Source organism: Tupaia chinensis, unplaced genomic scaffold (genome assembly GCF_000334495.1).
Source record: "Tupaia chinensis unplaced genomic scaffold, TupChi_1.0 Scaffold000030_1, whole genome shotgun sequence".
Lineage (NCBI taxonomy): Eukaryota > Metazoa > Chordata > Mammalia > Scandentia > Tupaiidae > Tupaia > Tupaia belangeri.
In genome coordinates this window covers 956,998-976,834 of record NW_006159460.1, presented here as the reverse complement: position 1 = coordinate 976,834, position 19,837 = coordinate 956,998, and the positions used below count along the sequence as shown (strand labels likewise).

At 51.5% G+C, this 19,837-nt stretch overlaps 1 protein-coding gene across 2 annotated transcripts in view; it reads right to left on the bottom strand.

The window, feature by feature from the left end:
- AGAP1 (ArfGAP with GTPase domain, ankyrin repeat and PH domain 1) overlaps positions 1 to 19,837 on the bottom strand; it is a 416,041-nt gene that overhangs the window by 318,739 nt on the left and 77,465 nt on the right. For both annotated transcript variants that reach the window (XM_014587443.1, XM_014587441.1), the window contains 3 exons: positions 12,450 to 12,577; positions 11,368 to 11,523; positions 3,038 to 3,130 (listed from right to left, as the gene is read on the bottom strand). In XM_014587443.1, coding sequence (XP_014442929.1) covers positions 3,038 to 3,130; positions 11,368 to 11,523; positions 12,450 to 12,577 — 377 coding nt within the window. The remainder of the gene's footprint in view (positions 1 to 3,037; positions 3,131 to 11,367; positions 11,524 to 12,449; positions 12,578 to 19,837) is intronic.

Sequence of the window (19,837 nt, the reverse complement as noted above, 5' to 3'; positions counted from 1 at the left end):
TTTGTGACCACAGGGACAGAGGCCAGTCCGAACCCATGACCGTCACTGCTCCCACAAAGACCACTGAGGTTTCAACGATCCCTCTGTGATGAAGCCTAGGGTCTCTGAGCTGGAGCTTGGGGTTCTAGTCATGCAGACGAGTCTTTTACAAAGTGTCCTGCTCCGATGGGATAGGCAGGGAACATGGGGGTGGCAAACAAAACCAGGACGGGATCGAAGTGACCCTCCCCGCCCGGGAACGGGTGAGCGTGGCCGTGTCACCCCTGGAGACGTGCAACAGCAGGCACAGTCAGGAAAGTCTCATCCACACGGGCCTCCGATTCCCCTACTGTGATGAGGGTTCGCCTCTTGAATTTAAAACTTGTAACTCTGCTTCCTAAGCTTTCCGAGGGCGTTTCAGCAGTGAGCAGTGAGTCAGATGCTGGCCCAGAAGGGCCTGCCCCATTGCGTCCCACCTGCCTGGTCTAGAACACCCCCGCTCTGGGTGTGGTTTACACTCAAGAGAAAGCAGCAACCTCCACCGTGGCAAGGCTGAGGATGAACGGCATGCTATATGGAATGCACTTCAATACTAAGCACTTGTTTAATTTTCCACTTGTTCAGTGAATACGTCTGTCGTGTTTCTAGACTACGCCGGGCAGGTACTACCAAGCTGAGCCCTGTCCTCTGCAATCCTCTCCTTTCGTATCCACATTGAAGTCATCACAGTGGGAGCGTCCAAACCATCTCAATGACCTGTGTGTTCCTTTAGAAACAGGGCACACACGGGCAATGCCAGGGAAACCGACAGGACGGCCTATGAGCCCACGTCGACTCATACCACACACACGGGCTCCGACAGGGGCGTCCTGAACATGACTGACTTCAGTCCAGTGTGGGTGGGTTTAAGAATCTGCCCATCTCAGTGTTGTAAGTGGCTCAGACATCATCCAGCTCCCTGTGTTACAGACGGAGGATCAGCAGTGGCAGGACTTTGCTGGGCCTGGTGTGGACTTTAGGAAGGGGCTGGCCCGCAGCTGCCTGTGCCCAGGAGACGCTGGGAAATCAGACCACGATTTAGATTTCAACAAGATGATTTTGAGCATTCCCAGTCAAAAGGCTTCCAAGGACTGGATAATACTCATTTTACGCTTGACGGTCAACTCCAATCTGCACACATATTGAAAATGCAGCCTGCAAAGCTAGCCCTGTGCAGACAGGCAGGGAGCCGCTGAGGGAGGTTCCAACGACACTGGGGCCTGCCTGGCTCGCACTGAGGGGCTCCTGTCCTGAGGTGAGAACCCCCTGAACACCAACAACAGACACGAATTAGGGAAACAGTCTCCTAGATTTTAACAGACCCAAAAGTCAAAATCCCAGTACCTGTTATTGTTTTGTATGAGGAAAAACAAGTTACATGATTTTTGTTAATTCTAGATGAAATGACATTTACAGCATCAAAAATCACAGTTAAAATGACCTTAAGCAGAGATGAGGTTTAAAACCTAACAGTTATGTGTGTAGGCCTCTACAGTAAAGAAACCATTTCTTAGGGAAACCACCACCAGTGAAGTGAGGGTTGTTTACTGTTGTTTTGTCTGGAGAGACGCAGAGGGAAGAGAATTTCCCTTCACGGTGCCCATCCAAGTCTGTCGCCCAGGGCACCTACACGTGTGCTGTACATGAAGGTGTGCTGCCCCGGTTACTACCTTCTGGCCTGTGTCCCCACCACCGGGCAAAGGCGTCAATGGCCCGGGCAGGGCAGGAGAGAGAAAGCTCGTGTCGATGACCCGGGCGGACTCAGCTATGCATGTGGGGAGGGGTGGGTTTGGTTTCTGAGACAGTTTCTGGCTTCCTGGAAACCGTTTGGACTCCCTCTGGTCTCACCCAAGACTCGGGAGCCCCAGGGAACCCGCTCCTCTCCCACAGCTTCAAGGCTGAAATGCCGGCTCTGAGTCGAAACTGCACTTTCACATGTTTCAAATGGAGGCACCGGCCTGGCTGAAATCATCCAGCTGCACTTGCAGAGACTCTGCCCCTTCTAAAGGGTGGCCAGCACCAGTGACAGTCCCCAACAATCCCGAGGTGGAGCACAGGCACCCCGGAAGAGGAGGGCGAATCAGCGAGATCTATCAGGCGACGAACGCACTCCCCGCAATGTCCACTGAGGCAGAGCGGTTAGCCTGTCCAGAATCCCCCTCATACAAAACAAACTCCAAACCAACTGTCTGTCTTTAGCAAATTAAAAGATGGCATTTCTAGAAGCCACGGGGCAGGACTGAACTCTTTGTTTTTATTCTCTCTGAAAACACAACAGAAACCGTCACACACGAATTCCAGTGATTTCTGCTCGAGACATAAAGTACTTCGGTCTCCGCTTTCTGGGCTAATGAAATCCTATCTGGGCTAGCGACATAGGCCAAAACAAATGCTCGGCGCCAAGTGCTGCTGTGTAATGAGGAAGTTTAATTAAGGCCCCACATTCCAGCTGTAAATGTTCCTTTATATAATAAGGTCTAAATGAAACTGAACCCAATCAAAGTTACAATTCCTTCATTAGCAAATTGCAAACAAGCACGCACCAGCTGACACACCGGCTATGATTATCACAACTAATTGCCTCGTTGTTACAGACCAGCCTGGAACGGCGTTCAGATGTCCGTCTGTGAGAGCAAATTAGGGCCACGTCGGGCTATGCCTGTGATCACAAGGGGCTCTTGTACGGCGATCTGATGTAGCCCTGTCGACTGGCGGCCAGCGGCCCAATCAAAGCCGCGCTACAAAGGCGGCCTTTGAAGCCAGCCCGGCCTGGAAACACGCTCCACGCGCAGGCGGGCAGACTGCACTTCATTAGGGCTGTTGTCACATTTCCCTCTTCTTATTCTAATGATCCTATTTTAATACACACAGGAACCCCTCCTAATTGATGTCAAGTGAGTGACTTCTACATTCATCAACAGAGCACATCAAACAAACCTGGTGCTCGAGCCCGCCTCGTTGCCAGGAAGGCGAGGTGCGTCTCTGGCGACAGGGCAGGGGCGGCGGGGGGGCAGCGTACCTGTTTAATTGGGATGGCGCGACCACTCCCGATGCTGTCCGCACGACCCTCCAGGCCTTTCTTCTCTTTGTCTGGGTCGCTCCCTTTCCGAGACTGCAATGCAAAAGGACAGTTAGTGTTTGGGCAGGGGCTGCAGCCCGCGAGGGGCTCGCCCGTCTGCTCAGTCCCTGCCAACACCTATGGAGAAAGCACGTGTGACACGTGTGTGCAGACGTGCATACACACGCATCCTCGAAGCAGACCACAGAGGCATTCGTCCCCACCGACTCATCGCTGGAAAGAGAATTTTCTCAACTTTTTCCCCAACTTTCGCACTATGAAATTGTCTTTTAATTCTTTTTTAAAGAGTTCAAAATTCAATTACTAGAAACCAATGGACCATATAGGAAAGTAACGCCCAACAGGAAAACACATGTGGAAGCTGCAGCTAACGACGCCAAGGAGAACAGTGCTCCGGGCTGCGTGTACGCGGGACCCTCCACCCGAATGTGAATATTTAATTAACGTCTGCGTGATTTAGAAATTCCACGAGCCAGTCAGCTGTGCGATGCAGCGGTACACCCTTGATTCGTATCGAGGTGCAGTTGATGTCTCCTTTTATTGCTTCTGGATGGTTAGAAAACAGGGAATTCAAAGTTAAACTCATGCACAAATACCTCAAAAAAAAAAAAATAGCAAGTAGAAAAAAACCCATTATGTCCTCCGACAAAATGTCAGAATGTGGGGCTAGCGAGCGCCTTGTTTGCCAAGTTGCCAAAACGACGGTCTCCGCAGGATGACCCGCACAGGAGCGGCGGGAGAGGGCCACGCATGAGCCGGGGAAGCCACGGCCCGAGCGCACCTGGCCCGGGCAGAGCTGAAGGGACCCCACGCTCGGAGGCTCCTCTCTCATGGCATGAGGACGTGTGAGCACAATGATTTTCTGACAGATTTATTTTATTATGAGAGAAAGATCGGAGACTCGTCCTCCTTAATAACTGAGCTGACAAGTGACAACTTCACTCCATTACTTTTCAATGGGAACATTACTCACGCAATATTGAAAATGGAGCAACATTTCCACGTGCTTTTCAAATCCGAGATGATATATGCAATGAGGAGATTTCGTGGTGTCCAGCGCCGCAGTGAAAAGCTAATGGAATCCGGATTCCGGGGGGCAGGAGAAGGAGCGCTCGCCCTCCCCTTCAAAATTAAAGGGGCGATGTCATGGAATGTCACATAAACAAGGGCTGGGGGCAGGGTTAGGATTCCCGGACAGTTGCCATGACGTAGACTCAGATCCTGAACTTCAAAGGCTGTTGTTCTCCTGGGCAGAGCTGTGCCTCAGAAAACATCCTTCCCAGACGGTCACCGGACCGGTCACTGACTGAGCGCTAACTAGCCAGCCACCCGCTCTCCTTCCCAGACGGGCACTGGACCGGTCACTGACTGAGCACCGACTAGCCAGCCACCCGCTCTCCTTCCCAGACGGTCACCAGACCGGTCACTGACTGAGCAGCGACTAGCCAGCCACCCGCTCTCCTTCCCAGACGGTCAATGGACCAGTCACTGAGTTTTTTACTGACTGAGCAGCGACTAGCCAGCCACAAGACATCCTTCCCAGACGGTCACCGGACCGGTCACTGACTGAGCGCCCACTAGCCAGCCACCCGCTCTCCTTCCCAGACAGTCACTGGACCGGTCACTGACTGAGCGCCGACTAGCCAGGCACCCGCTCCCCTCTAGGATGGTAGAAGCCTGGAATGAGATGGTGGGAGACCGAACAGGCAATAAATAAGGAGTTGCGCATTATAAAATGCAAGGTTCGCCCCTTTGGAGTAGGAAATAGAGATATTTATCAACTCCTTGTTATGAATTTTATCGAGGGCTTGGGGGCTCACTTTTCTTTATTAATTAATTGTTAAATTCTGCACAAATATCTTAAACTCGTTCTCCCCACACCTCCGTTCATGGGAAAGTTGGCACTCGAGGCTTCTGGTTGTAAAATAAATTCCAAAGCTCACAGGGATGACATCTAAAAATGTTTAAACCAACGGAGAATGTTAACGGGACTTTGGAATTTTATGAATTCTCCATTTCTAAATTTGAAAATCCATCTTCATTACTCTCTATTAACCAGAATAATTAACAAAACAAACATAAAAATAATTAACATCTTCCTCAGGGCAACACACCTGCCTGCACCATCCCTGTGATCCCAGAGCTTCCGCTCTCGGAAGGGAACCTGAAACAGAAGCAGGAAGCCAGCGGTCCCTCTGAGCACCTCGGAAGAGGAACGACAGAGAACTACTGAGATGCCAGAGAATGAGAATTAGGTAAGATGTCAGAGCAGAAATGGAACATTCTGGAGAGACTACCGACATTTCCAGAACGGAGCAGTGGCAAGCTGCTGGCTCGTTGGCCCCAAATTACTCTGTCCAGGGTGGCCGGATCAAAGACACTGACATATCGTAACTAAACAGAAACAGTGCCACTGAACGCAATGCCCTGCCACATATGGAAATCCACAGTGAGGTCCCCTTAGTCTTCCATCAGCTGTGGGGACAGTCACGAAGGACACACCCTTCTGTTTCTGCTGCAGTGGTCTCTGAACTCCCGACATGGCACTGCCTGAGGACCCTGCATGCATCGGGGGAAGGGAACTGCGTCCAGCCTTCTGTAGGACTGGGCACCTCCCAGGAGTTCTCTCTCCCACTGGAGGTCTGGAAACCTGAAGACGACACTCAGCAAGCCTCAATGGGGACTGCATAGCCTCCCACAACATGGAATGCGGATACCCCAACTATCCCGTTTCTTTACCAAAATGTTTACCTTTCCCCCAGATGGTGAAAGAAGCCGTTAAGGCACTCTCACCAATGACTGCCTACGGGCTCAGTGCATCAGTGCCGAGAGCCCTCGTTATCTGAGAACAACCAGCTTCCCCCAAACCCATGTGCGAGCCAAAGCCTGCCGGGGCGTGATCACAGGCACCCGGCTCTCTCTCTCTACAGAGAGCACAGCACGCCGTCCTCGCCGTTCTACTTAGTGCATCGGCTGCCAGATCTCTGCGGCGAGTTGCTGTGAGTCGGGCAATGTTACTGGTTACTGGGTATGTCAGGCTCTGTTTAGTGGCACCGGCAGTACCGGGAGGCTTCTAACCACTGCCGTGCAAGTGCACCCTCAAGATACAGCTGGAAAGCAGGTGACGCCACGCAGTACGCCACTCACAGGCACATGCTAGCACAAGCTTCGCACGCAGACAGGATGCGGCACGCCGCACTCGGGTCCCTGCTGATCCCCACACGGAGGCAGGAGAGTGTGTTTGGGGGCACACATGGAGGCTTCGACGTACTTAGCGTTTATTTGCTTATTTCTTGAAGCAGCGGTAACAGCAGTGGAAGAAAAACACTTGTATTTATTTAGTGGCATGGTGAGTAAGCGTGTGATTTTTACTCCAGTGTGTTTAAAAATGTTTTCTCGTAAAACATTTTAACTGCATGTAAATTAAAGCTACTAAACTGATTCTAAGAATCATATAACAAACCAGGAACTGAACAGGTACTGTCCTGTCGTGTTGCTTTCTCAAAGCAATGATTTTTCAAAGAAAGATGTAAAATAAGATATAATTTAGGTTTTGATTGGTACAGTTCCCACTGCAAAAACAAGATAGTTTGCGACCAAGCTTACACTGTTTTGCGAAAGTGCACAGTATTTGTGTTTGAAAATGTGTACATATGCCAGCAGAAACATCTGGAAGTACAGAACATTAGCCCAGGGAAGTCATCTGCAAGTCCACTCGATAAAATATATGAGAATGGCATTTGAAAATCGACGTGTGCACTGCGTAATTAACGATGGCCTCTTGGTGCCAGTCTAATAAATCAGGTGGACGGTGCCCCATTTGGCTGGCACCATCCCAGTCTGCATGGACTTTTGTTCACCAACATTGTTCATTTACGGCACATCTGTCTACTAGATACTTCTAAATAAGGATGCATTTAGATAATTTAAGTCAAAAACCAACTGCCAGGGATAAAGAATCTATGAAATTTTATACATTTAAGAATAGGAACAAAACACTAAGAGTAAGAATATAATTTCCCAATTGCTATGATTTCAAAATTAATTTGCCTTCTTTTCATTCCTTGGATGACACTGACATCTAGTGGAGTTAATATTTCCAAGACCTTCAACTTAAAAAAAAAACACCTCGTGCATCATGTCATTGCCACCACCACTACATCATCGCCAGCATCACCACCATGACCCTCCTATCATTAGCATCATCACCAACCTCACCGCCCTCACCACCACCTTCATCATTATCGTCACCACTACCATCACCATCATCACCATCCTCACACCACCACCTTCAGCACCATCATCACCACTACCATCATCGCCAACCTCACTGCCCTCACCACCACCTTCATCACCATCGTCACCACTACCATCATCACCAATCTCACCGCCCTCACCACCACCTTCATCACTATTGTCACCACTACCATCATCGCCAACCTCACCGCCCTCACCACCACCTTCATCACCATCGTCACCACTACCATCATCGCCAACCTCACCGCCCTCATCACCACCTTCAGCACCACTGTCACCACTACCATCATCACCAACCTCACCGCCCTCACCACCAACCTCACCGCCCTCACCACCACCTTCATCACCATCGTCACCACTACCATCATCACCAACCTCACCGCCCTCACCACCAACCTCACCGCCCTCACCACCACCTTCATCACCATCGTCACCACTACCATCATCACCAACCTCACCGCCCTCATCACCACCTTCAGCACCATCGTCACCACTACCATCACCATCATCCTCACCACCACCTTCAGCACCATCCTCACCACTGCCATCATCACCATCTTCACCATCACCTTCACCATCGCCAACACTACCTTCATCGTCACCACCATCCTCACCACCACCTTCAGCACCATTGTCACCACTACCTTCATCGTCACCACCACCATCCTCACCACCACCTTCAGCACCATCGTCACCACTACCTTCATCATTACCACCACCATCCTCACCACCTTCAGCACCATTGTCACCACTGCCATCACCATCCTCACCACCACCTTCACCATCGTCACCACTACCTTCATCATCACCACCACCATCCTCACCACCACCTTCACCATTGTCACCACTACCTTCCTCATCACCATCATCACCACCATCACCATCCTCACCACCACCTTGATCAGTATCACCACCATCATCACTACTACCTTCCTCATCACCACCATCATCACCATCCTCGCCACCACCTTCAGCACCATCGTCACCACTACCTTCATCATCATCACCACCATAATCACCATCACCATCCTCACCACCACCTTCATCATCATCACCACCACCTTCATCACCACCATCACCATCGTTTTGTTGGTGTCAAACCCCATAAGGACCAGCATACAAGCCCCTGAGCTGGGATTCACCCTCCTTTCCTTAATGCCACGATGCAGACCTATTGTGGTGTTAGTCTCTTTCATGACCCCAAGTCTCTGTTCCCACTACCAAGTCAGGCAGCTAGACCTAGTTTCTACAACGGGTACTCTCAACGCACATCCCCACATTAAAGAGCCCAAGCTCTGCTAGCACCCGGATCCCGGCAGGCCACCGTACTATCAGACCCATGAATTATGCTGTAATTAATGGAGATGTTCAGTCACCAGGACAATGAATTTCCCTTGGCTCCTGGCCTGCCTGTCTGGCCAACTGTGGCTTCCGGCCTCTGCATGGCTGTCTGTATGTGCATGCACACATGTCCACATGCACTTGCGTGTGCAGCTTTGCGAGCTGGAAGAGGGCCCTCCTCTCAGCTGCTGTCTCTCCTCCCCCTCCTTCTTCTCTACGCCAGATTCTCATGAATGTGGGGTGTGGCAGCAGCCCCTCCTCCTGGACACAGCAAAACCAGGGCCCCACCAAGAGCCTGCGTGAAGCCAGTATTAACCAAGCGTTTCTTTGGCTTATCATTACTTGATTCTTCCTGCCTTCCGTGAAGCGCCCCCTCTGTAAGCTGTGTGGGCTGTCAGTTTCCTGGTGGACAGGGCCCACAACACTTGTGATCCACGCCGACTCCAGGGCTGCCCTTGTCAAGGATGAAGCTGGGGATGTGCTGGTGTCTCTAGGAAAACCCCATTTTTAGATCTCTGTTTGCTGTCTTCCCCTCAGAATAGGAACCAGAGTCCGAGAGCAATAAATGCAGCCCTTGCAAGGTGTCACTGAGTCTGGGTGTTCCCTGCCACTCCGAGGGAGGTGGCGAAGATGCAGACATTAACAAGGCCGCCGCCTCCCCACCGTGCTGTGCTAGGGCTAGCTCAGGGCCTACCCTCCCTACACTCAGCTGCATCTCGGGCAGTTGGTTTCTCAAGTCCCTCGTCACGAGTGAGTGTGCTGCCTGCTCCGGGAGGTGACGCGTTTTCAGTTAGACCCTCAACCTGGGTGGAGAGAAGGGTGACAGGTGCATGACAGAGTAGAAGCAGCTGTTCCGGGGCCTGCTGTCATTCTCTGAGGAAATTTCACAGGAAACCATCTAACTCACGTGCAGTGTAAGCATATCCAGATCTGCCTATGTTTTCTGGAAATCTAAACACCTACCCTCCCCATGTATTAACAGTCCTGCAACGGCGCTTGCCTAACACTGTTAGAAGGCATTTTCTCAGGCCAGTGGGAGTCAGAGAAAAATGAATGCAATGGCACTCTTCTGCCCCCACAGGGAGTCCTCCCCAAGCTCCACTGCAGAACACCACTGTTTCCAGCTCAGAGAAGTCAATCCCTTACCTAAGGCCAAACAGCCACCAGTGGGTAGGCCAGGGTCTGAGCCTGGACCGTCTGCCTAGCCTTCACCACCCCCAGCAACAGTAGCCATAGATCCCGGCCGTAACGACTGGCCAGTGAGAGACAGCTACACAGGGAGCTACTAGACTGGGTGAGGACCCACGGCATCCAGAAGGCCATCTTCCAGCCCAGGCAGCAGATCAGAAAACACTCCAGGGACCAGCAGTTGGCATAATGGCTATGTCTCTGGACTCCCGTGTAGTCAACCATGGTTCGAGTCCTGGAACTGGTGGCTTAAACTAATGCTGGGCACATGTGCGTGCGTGTCCAAGATGCCGAGAGGAGAATGGAGAAGGGGTTGTGGCGTGGCCGTCCCCCCAAGGGACGAGTGCACGCGCTCTATGGCAAAAACCTCTCCAAAAAAAAAAAAAGAAGAAAAAGAAAAGAAAGAGAAAACGCTCCAGCTTCCCGGTTCAAGTCCTCCCTAAGTTCAAGACGGAACGGCGAACCTCTTTGAGCCTAACCAAAAGACAAGTCCAGTGGTTTGAAACAGGGGCTGGGCAGCTGTGTTGTGGGGCCAACCTGTGTGTCGTCAGAGGTGTTGCAGCCTAGGATCTTATCTGTCCATTCCTGGGCCCCAGTTGTGACAAACAAAACTTTTCCAGAATTTGCCAAATGTCTTTGGGGAGGAAAACCATTCAGGCTGAGAACCACTGACTTAAGAGCACGGACTTGTATTGTACAGAACAGGTCCAGCGACAGAAAGTGCTCTTCTGCACTCAGATGACCAGCAGCGCTAACAGGGAGCTCTGGGCTCACCACAGCGCCTTCTGTGATTGATTGATAATGTCTGCTGGGCATAAGGGAAAGGATGGGTTGCAGCACTCCTGCCTCCTCTGCAGCCAGAGGACCCCCCCCACCCAACCCCGCATCACATCGCAGCTTCCCAGGGAACTCTGAGAACTCTACCTGCCCGGCCCCATCCACGGATTCTGGGTTTGTAAATCTGAGTTCCACTTGGGGCAGAGGCTCTGTGCTCATGGGCCTCTGGAAAGGACTCAGAGCTTGTGCTGACCCCCTCTCTGTCCCCACCCAGCCTCAGGTAACCCAGGGACCCAGCGTGGAGACAAGACCCAGTGACTGTGGGCCTCTTCCGCATCTCCACCTGTGGTGCTCGACACGCACACGGGAATTCAGGCAGAGCGGTCATCCCTTCGTACCCTGTGTGACGAGCCCCAGGTTAGAGGCCACGAAGGCACGGCTCATCAGTCTTTACACACACCCCTTGCTCTTCAGTTTTGATGTGTGCATACTATTATCCGGACATGTGTCATTACTGCCCACATTCCCATTCCACCCAGGATCCACGTCTTTGCTTCTCATGAGCTCCTTGACTTCCGCAGAAATCAACGCTGTTCTCGTGTACTCAGCTGGGATTCTCCCAAATCCAACGAACCACCTGGAGGCCAGGTGACCAGCCGTGGAAACGCGCCAGAATCACACCCCCTCCCACCCAGGACTGCACTCACGGTGAAAAGGTTAGAGCGGCGCTTGGACTGCTTCCGGACGGGCGTCGGCGTGTTGGCGGTGGGAGGGACATCAATGCGGAGTTCCTTCTGGCTGGTGCTCGGAGTCGACGGGACGGAGGAGGAGTAGTCACTCAAACTGCCCCCTCCATTACTCGTCTGTAACAAAGAAAAGCCAAGGTGTTATGAACGGCACGCCCCAGGAGTTGAAGGCCTTTATGACCATGGAGCCGGGTCATAACCGCCAGCTACCAAGTCGCACTGAGGAGAGCATGCGAGACAGGCAGAGTCCCCTCCCCGGCTCTGCCCACTGAGCTCTGTGTACACGGTCTCCTTCTAGAATGTACCATCTCTTAAAGAGGTGTGTGTTTGGGGAAAAAGAAGGTCTCTATCGTGAAGCCTAAACATTTTTTGAGAGTTAAGATGCTAACTCCCTTCACTGTACCTTTACAGGCCCCTGTAGTAAATGCAGTAACTCACTGAATTTCCAGGAAAACTGAGAACATAATCCCACACCTCACTGCGTCCTTTAAGAAAAAAATAGAGCGTACCTACTGGAGAACTGTTAATCAAAAGCAAAGCCAACAGTTTTGGTTGGGTTCTTCAAAGTGACAATTATTCCCTTCGCTTTCAAGTACACAATTTAGCAAAATGTTGTTATGGAGAGAGCAGTCCCTATAGGGCCTGAGGGAAATGCTAATTGTAATTGAATGCTGCTCCCAAATTGAAGCATACAGGGGACCGGTCGTTAAGATTTCTTCACCACTCTTCGAGCTCCAAGCAGACTGGGGCCAGGCCCCGCGGGCGGCCTCCATCAACCACAAGGACCGCGGCACGCACCTCGCCACCCCCTGCCAGCACGCCTGGCAGTGCAGCAGTGTGAACACGTGAAGCGTTAAAGAACAGTTCCCATAAAAAACGCTTGGCCACAGCAGTTTCTACAGGAAATGTGAAGTCAATTATGAACCTACTGCTATTGATAAAGCTGCAAAGGAAACACGGTCGCTGGGCACTGGCTGCGAGCCATGGGCGCGTCCTCCTGGCTCTCCCGTGCCTTCGGCCGACCTCTCACAACCCCGACCTACCTGGCTCATGTGCACAGCAGACACCTGCGCGGAGCAGACCGACGAGTGGCTCGGGGAGTTGGGCAGCGACTTGCAGGGCCCAATGGACAGTTGCTGCTTCTTCCTCGTGGCAACGACCTTCTGGGCAACTGGTGGGCACGGAGACAGGGTGGCGAGGTGAGGCCAGTGCGAACAGGTGTACACTGACCACAATAAATAGGGCATTTCCCAGGGCCTGGCCCACCCCCAGTGTGGCATTTCTCAGGGCCTCGTCCATCCTACCCACCCAGCCAAACCAAGCAGGAAAGCCAGTTCTGCCCAATGGGATGGGTGCAGCCCCGCTGGGGAAGTCTGCAGAAATCTTCTCGAAGAGGAGCCATGCTCTGCCCATTTCTCCCTGTGTCCTTTTCCTACTTGCTGCCCGGAATGCACACATATCTGTAACCCTGCAGCCATTCTGGGCCACGAGGTAATGTCAGAAACGGAAGCACACTTGGTAAGGCAAGAGAGAGAAGAGCCAGCCCTCTGACTGTATGCGGGCTCAGCAGCCCTGCAGAGACCACCTCAGAGGGTTCAGAGAGAACACAAAAACGCACACCTACCTACGTTATTCTAATACAACGATTTTTCCCCAGTGACTTGGAGCAAAAACAATCCTAAGTAATACAGGGCAATTTAACCTAACTCCTCGGAAAGCCAAAAATCTTTTGTTTAGCCTGAAGAATGACTTCCAGCTTTGCAAACTGTCATATCGAATGGTACTCGAGGACATGCAATTACATCAGAGACCCTGCGTTATTTAAATAAATTGCTACACACATTACAAGTTTATCTCAATCAATACGAATCTAAATTCCACCAGCCATACCTCTTTTGGCAAATAAGGCTCCTGGATAAGGCATACTGAATTTAATTGGAAAGGAAGTCAACGACAGGAAATCTCAGCACACCAACAGGCGTCTACAGCAGCATAACTGTGGCTTTCATGTGGGGAGACGTGTCTTTGGGGACCGGCTGTAATTAAGTCCAGCAACATTCAGCCTTTGTCCCTGTCCAGGTGAGATGCCCATACACAGGGACACGTCACCTCTCCCAGCCACAGGGCTGTGACACAGGGTTTGCAGATCATTTCTTCTCCAAATGAGTACCATTTTAATAAGGAACTGGTTTGTCCGCAGCTCACGGTTTCCGAGTAAATGAATGATGGTATAAATATGATTAAGTGAAGAGGCAATACATAAAACCGGGCCACGGAGACAAGCAGCGGCTCCACTAGTTACGTCCCACCTCCGATAGGCCCCGCATCATCCTGAAAGGACGGTATCAATTAATTTATCCTCCCGTAGTGTATTGATCATTACCTTCATCAGCTAATCATGTTTAAATTACAGAGGAATATCGCGGCACTCTGTCATTTCAAAGCCATTGGCATATTGATCTGGGGTCTTTGAAGACGTATATTAGAATATGTTAAAAATCATTATGTGAACTCAAAAGTAAAATCTAAGATCAGACCCCGACAGCTGCACACGTGTCCAGTATAGGGGTACTGAAATTCCAAAGGCCAAAACGATTCACCTAAAATCGTAATTGCCTGGGAGGCTGCTGACTCCTCCCCCCTCCCTCTCCCACTCTGTCTGTCTGTCTTTTCAGGCAGGGGCTTCTGCTGACCACCAACACTGCCCTGAGAACCCACTCCCAGCCTGTGACTACTCAGCTGGAGGACCTCACTGGCCTGGGTCTGCACACGCGCAGGGAACACACAAGGGTTAGAATGAAGCGGGACCGGGATGCGTACACCGAGAGCTGGGTAGACGTGTTGCAGACACGCCCCCCACGCTAACGGAAGGCTTCAGAAACATTCTCAGACAGGTCGAATGTTAGCAAAACCCACATTTAATGAAACTTCCAATGCAAATGAATGTCCCATCCTTCTAACCTGGTGGCTAGAAAGAGGGCGCTCGTGAGCAAAGAGAATATTTTACAATAAAGCTGCCACGTCCCGCAGATGGGGCGCCCAGAGCTCGAGTCTTATGGGAAGTACCAGCATCCTGTCCAGGAGAGTTAATGACTGCTGCGTGAATTAATCACAAAAGTGGAGCCCCGACGTGTAATACTGGCGGCATCTCTGTAACTTTTCTATTCTGTCTTATCTGTCCTGGTTCATCTATCCGTCATTTTTATGTCTTTCCTACACCCATAAGATAAATTTAAAAAAATGATTTGGACCAGCAGTTAGCTGGTTAACAGCTATGTCATTGAACTCCCATGTAGTTGACCACGGTTCGAGTCCCAGACCCGGTGGCTTAAACTCACGCCGGGCATGTGTGCATGCGTGCTCAAGATCCTGAGAGGAGACTAGAGGAGAAGGGATTGTGGCGTGGCCATCCCCCCGGGGGGTGATTTCTCGCTTTATGTCTGTCTCTCTCTGTCTCTTTCTGTCTTTCTGGCAAGCACACGTGCCCTAGAGCAGAAACCTTTCAAAAAAAAAAAATGATTAACAAGTATTTTCTAAGACAGCTTTAGAACTACAGGTGGTAACCCATAAAAATCAGGGAAAACTTACTTAATGAAGAATCACAAGGGTCTGCCTAGGGGTCAGTGGGTGCCATAGTAATTACAGCACTGGACTTTAATGTGGCTGACTGCACTTCGAGTCCCGGACCCAGTGGCTTGAAAAATCACACCAGACGTGTGTGTGCATGTGCGCACCCAAAATCCCAGGAAGAGAACGGAGGAGAAGGGACTGTGGTGCGGATCCCCTCAGGGGTGGTGTCTCACTTTGCCTCTCCTTGTCCCGCTCTGGTGAATGCATGTGCCCTATGGCAAAAATCTTAAAAAAAAAAAGTGTCTGCCTTAAAAAGAAGGAAGATGGGGCCAGCAGTGGCATGGTGTGTAAGGCACTGGATTCTCACATGGTTGACTAAGGTTCAAGTCCTGAATCTGGCAACTTGAAAATCACACAAGGCATGTGTGCATGTGCCCAAAATCTCGAGAGGAAAAATAGAGGAGAAGGATTGTGTCCTGGCCGCTTCCCCTGGCGGGGGTGTGGAGGAGGTGGAGATTTCGTATTTTCCTCTGTCAGGTGAGTGCATGTGCCCTGTGGCAAAAACATAAAAAATAAATACATAAAAAGAAAGAGGAGGAGGAAGAGGAAGGGGCAGGCAGGGAAGGACTCCCATGTGGGCTGGCCCTGCTCTCCTGTCATGAAGCCAGCCATCGCGAGGGACAGCTGTCACTGCCCACCGTGCTACGCTCGATGCTGCCCGCTTCATGTCCCACGGGCCTCCCCAGAGATGTCCCTGGCAGAACTGTCCAGGTGGCTGCCCACCAGGACATAAACTGGTCACCTAAGACAATATAACAGTCTGGTCCTCACACAGCCCTGCAGGAGTCGGGCGAATGGCAGGAAGGCTGGAACGGCCTGGGTGAGCCCCTCCCACAACGACTCAAAGGAACTGGGATGGGAACCCTAACTATAATTATTAACTCCTCATGGCATGTAGAATATTTAAATATTAATGGATTTAAAACATGAATATTATCCCAGGCTAAGCTGACTGGGCAATTTTTATAACCATTGCGTTTCTGTGTATGTCTGACTGTCAATACATGAAGCTGTGACTTATTTTATAGGTAAAAAATATGCGTATTTAATGTAAATGTGTATCAGAAACAAGATCACCTGAACTTACTTTAAAAATCCGAACAATTGGGACAAGATGGAGTAATGGTTAAGTTGCTGGACTCCCAGGTAGTTGACTGCAGTTCAAGTCCCAAACCCGGTGGTTTAAATTCATACCGGATGCGTGTGGTGTGTGCCCAAAATTCTGAGAGGAGAATGGAAAAGAAGGGACTGCAGTGTGGCCATTCTCCTGGGGGTAATTTCTTAGTTTCTGTTTGTCTCTGTCTCTCTGGCAAACAAAAACACCCTATAGCAAAAATCTCTCTTAAAAAAAAAATCTGAAATATTTATCATTGAGATCTGCTGTCTTCCTGAGTCTGGTGACATACTTTCCTGTAACTGCCACCTGCCTACACCCACGCCTACAACCTGCAGTGGGATTGGCAGGAGGGGCGCTGCCCCTTTACCCTAGACATTCCAGTTGAACCCACCTTCTGCTACTTCAGTAGCTCAATACTGTACCAAAGTCACCCCTCTATAGTTGAAAATTTGTATTTAAACAACAGACAAATGGCACCCTGTAATTAGCCCCTTCAACCATGTGCACACACACAAACACACATACACACACGCCATTACAATGTGTGACGTTCAAAAACAAGGAAGCCCAAGCAGAGGACTCAGAAGCCAGGATGGGGCTTGTCTTCGGGGAGAGGGAGCTCATTCCAGGAGAGGACTCGGCGGGCTTTGGGGGACTGGAAACAGCCCCTTCCAGGTCTGATATGATGTTGTGATGGTTCTGTAAGCCCACACACTTTCATATAAGCAATGATATTCAAGTGAAAAGTTCAGGAACTCAGACAACAAAAAACGTGAGTTCCTTCTATCCTTCCGGCAGGATGGAAGGTCCTCTCTAATCAGTGGTAAAACAGATGCTCAGACTACTCCCAGCTAAGTCTGCCCTAGGTCCAGGAGTGCACTGTGTCTCCTTCCCTTTCGTTTCTAGAACACTCAGCCAGCCCAGGAGTGCCGCCCCACCCCCGTCCTCCTGCTTGAAGGCTGAGGGGGCCTGCAGTCCAAGCTCCTGTCTGCAAGCAGATGAGGTGACCAGGGCAGCGGAACAGACAGGGATCGACCCAGGCCAGCCCAGGTGAGCACAGGCAAGCCCATGGCTGGTCCTGACACCTGTCCCCAGAGCACCCCCTGCTGGGCTGCACCTGCTAGGCAAGGGACCAAGTGTTCTTTGCCTTGAGGCCGCACTTTCTCGTCTCATCTGGCTGACTGATAAGAGGCCAGAGCTCAGCCACTGGCATCCAGGAAGTGTTTAGCCAGTGCTGGCCCCCATGTCACAGCTGGCCTGCCCGGAAACTGAGGATCCTGACTCCACTGCCGTTCCTGCGACTACTGCAACCTGTCCACACCTGCCAGGACCATGGTCACTTGATCACTGGGGACCAGCTGGAGGGCGGCATGGTTCTTGCCTGGGCAGCACCTGGTGCTGCTGGCCACTCCTTTCCTGCCCTTGCCTGGAACTTCTCACCGCCCTCCCCCCACCTCTCTAAATGTGGGTGACCCGGGCTGCCTTCTGCACCCTCGTCCTGCACAATTGCGTCAGCTGTCACCTCGGTACTTCCACCTCCACCTGGACACCCTGCCCGCCTCCAGCGGCCCACTGGGCATCTGCCCTCCGACCCACCAGCACGAGGCCAGAACTGGGGGGGCTGGCAGGCCAATTCCGAGTGAGCAACGACAGGCAGGGGTTAAAGAATGACAAATCTAATAAAATAATATCCCAGTGCTTGTAACAGACACAAATACAAATCAACTGCATGAAACTCAACACAGACTTTACTCCCCTAAAATACCTTATAAGCACAGTTTATGAGGTCGGAGGGTCATCGTGAGTTTATCTTCATCTCCAGAGCCCCCCAAGGTGAGGTTCACCGTGCCTCTTACTGAAGTTTGGCCCCTTCCATCAGTGCTGTGGGGGGCTTACAAGGAAGACTCCGTAAATAACGAAAACCACCCCAGACTGTAAATCTCCCAGTAACAAATAAAAGATCTCCTAACGTCTCAACTGTTTTAAATTACAGTAGAGAGATCGTTAAACTATCTTATTAATTAAGAAGAAATTAATTACCAATTTATGTAGTTCTGAGTGTGTGACTTTGGGATGAGAAGAAATCCAAAGTGGAATTTTTCTCACCATGAAAATCTCCAAGTGAATAAATGTCTGAGGCGGTGTGCTCCATGCTCTCGTAACCACGCCATCTCCTAAATGTGCTCTCGTGTGACCTGGGTATCGGGGAAGCCATCCCAGAGGAGCTGCGGTTCGCTGGAGACGCCGCGGGACCGTGGTTGGCAGCGTGGCCTGCGCTCACACACCAGAAGGTACAGCACCGCGCTCCGAGACGGGGCCGTTCCCAGGCCCTCGGCCCCGCTCTGCAAAGGCTGGACACCGGCTGGATTTACCTCCCCGGGCCAGCGTGTGCCCTGGTGGCAGGATCTCCTACGGTCTCGAAGGTTCTAAATGACAGTAGAGGTCGTTAAACCAGCTCTAACCGGTGGTGGGAGGACAGATCACCCCACAGTCGGGATGGGCGAGGTGAGGAGAAGGCAGGGGGAGACCAGGCTGAGGTGCGCGCTGACCTGGTATGTAAAGGAGGATGACAAGTGTGGCTGCTGTCCTGAAAGCAAGAGTGGGCAGTCGACACTCTTCAAGGACAAGTGACAGGGTCCGTGCCTGGACCCAGGAGCCCTGGCCCCAGAGTGGCCCGGAAGGCACCGAGGTGCTCTGAGCCTCCCTCCCCTGGCACGGCGATCGCCCTCCCCTGACGCTGACCGCTGTGTTGCCAGGGGATGGAGTTCTCCGACAGCATCATTCGATGCCGTGAGCCGCCAGACGGGGTTCTCGTACAGGAGACGAGGTCAGCGAGCGCGTTGGCTCAGTCCCTGCAGCTGCTTTAAGGTCTGCTAGCCCGCCCCATCGGCACGTGACCCCGAGGTGCGACCCGCCGTCTAGAACAGGCTGTGGTCTGTTACCACCGGGACATGCAGAGTCGTCTCCTCACTGCTCTTCCGGGATCCAGTCCGGCTTCCTGTGCCTAGCAAGGACACTGGGCACACTGCCCTGAAAGCTGGCCTGGTCCCATCACTTCGTTTCGACACAATGAGCCGTCAGAACGATTCTCCAATGAGAGCGAAGGCTCGCAAGGACGGCGAGATGTCCTGGGGCCGAGTGGGTCATAAACCCGCTCCAGGGCCCCACGGAAAGCTCCTCCACGCAGTCGCTCGCGGGCCCGTCGGTGCAAACCTAGTAACGAGAGGCGTCGGCCAGGGATGACGCCCGGGCCCTGGGCGGGCAGCTGCAGGACGGCTCGGCAGGGCAGTTCTCTGGTGACCTGCCTCGTGTGCACTGAGCACAGGGTCCCACGATCTTTCATCCTGGGTGAGTTCTTAAAAACGGCCCTCTGCTCCGAGGCCGGCCACGATCAAATGGCCATTCTCACTTTCATTTCTTCTGGTGAAGACCAAGTTTTTCCCAAAGTAATGAAGTCTGAATTCTTAATCTGAGATTCAGTTCTTGTCTGTATTCTTTTTATCTCGTTGTATTAAAACAAATTTATCTTCATTTATGTCGCAATTACCTATTAGGGTTGTTAATTTGCTGGAAATGAAGCTATTGTTTAATTGCTCCTATTAATCGGGGGATTTAAATGCCGACTGTAATAAACAGTTACCTTCAGGACGGAGCAAAGTCAAGGCTGCTGACATTAATTTCAGC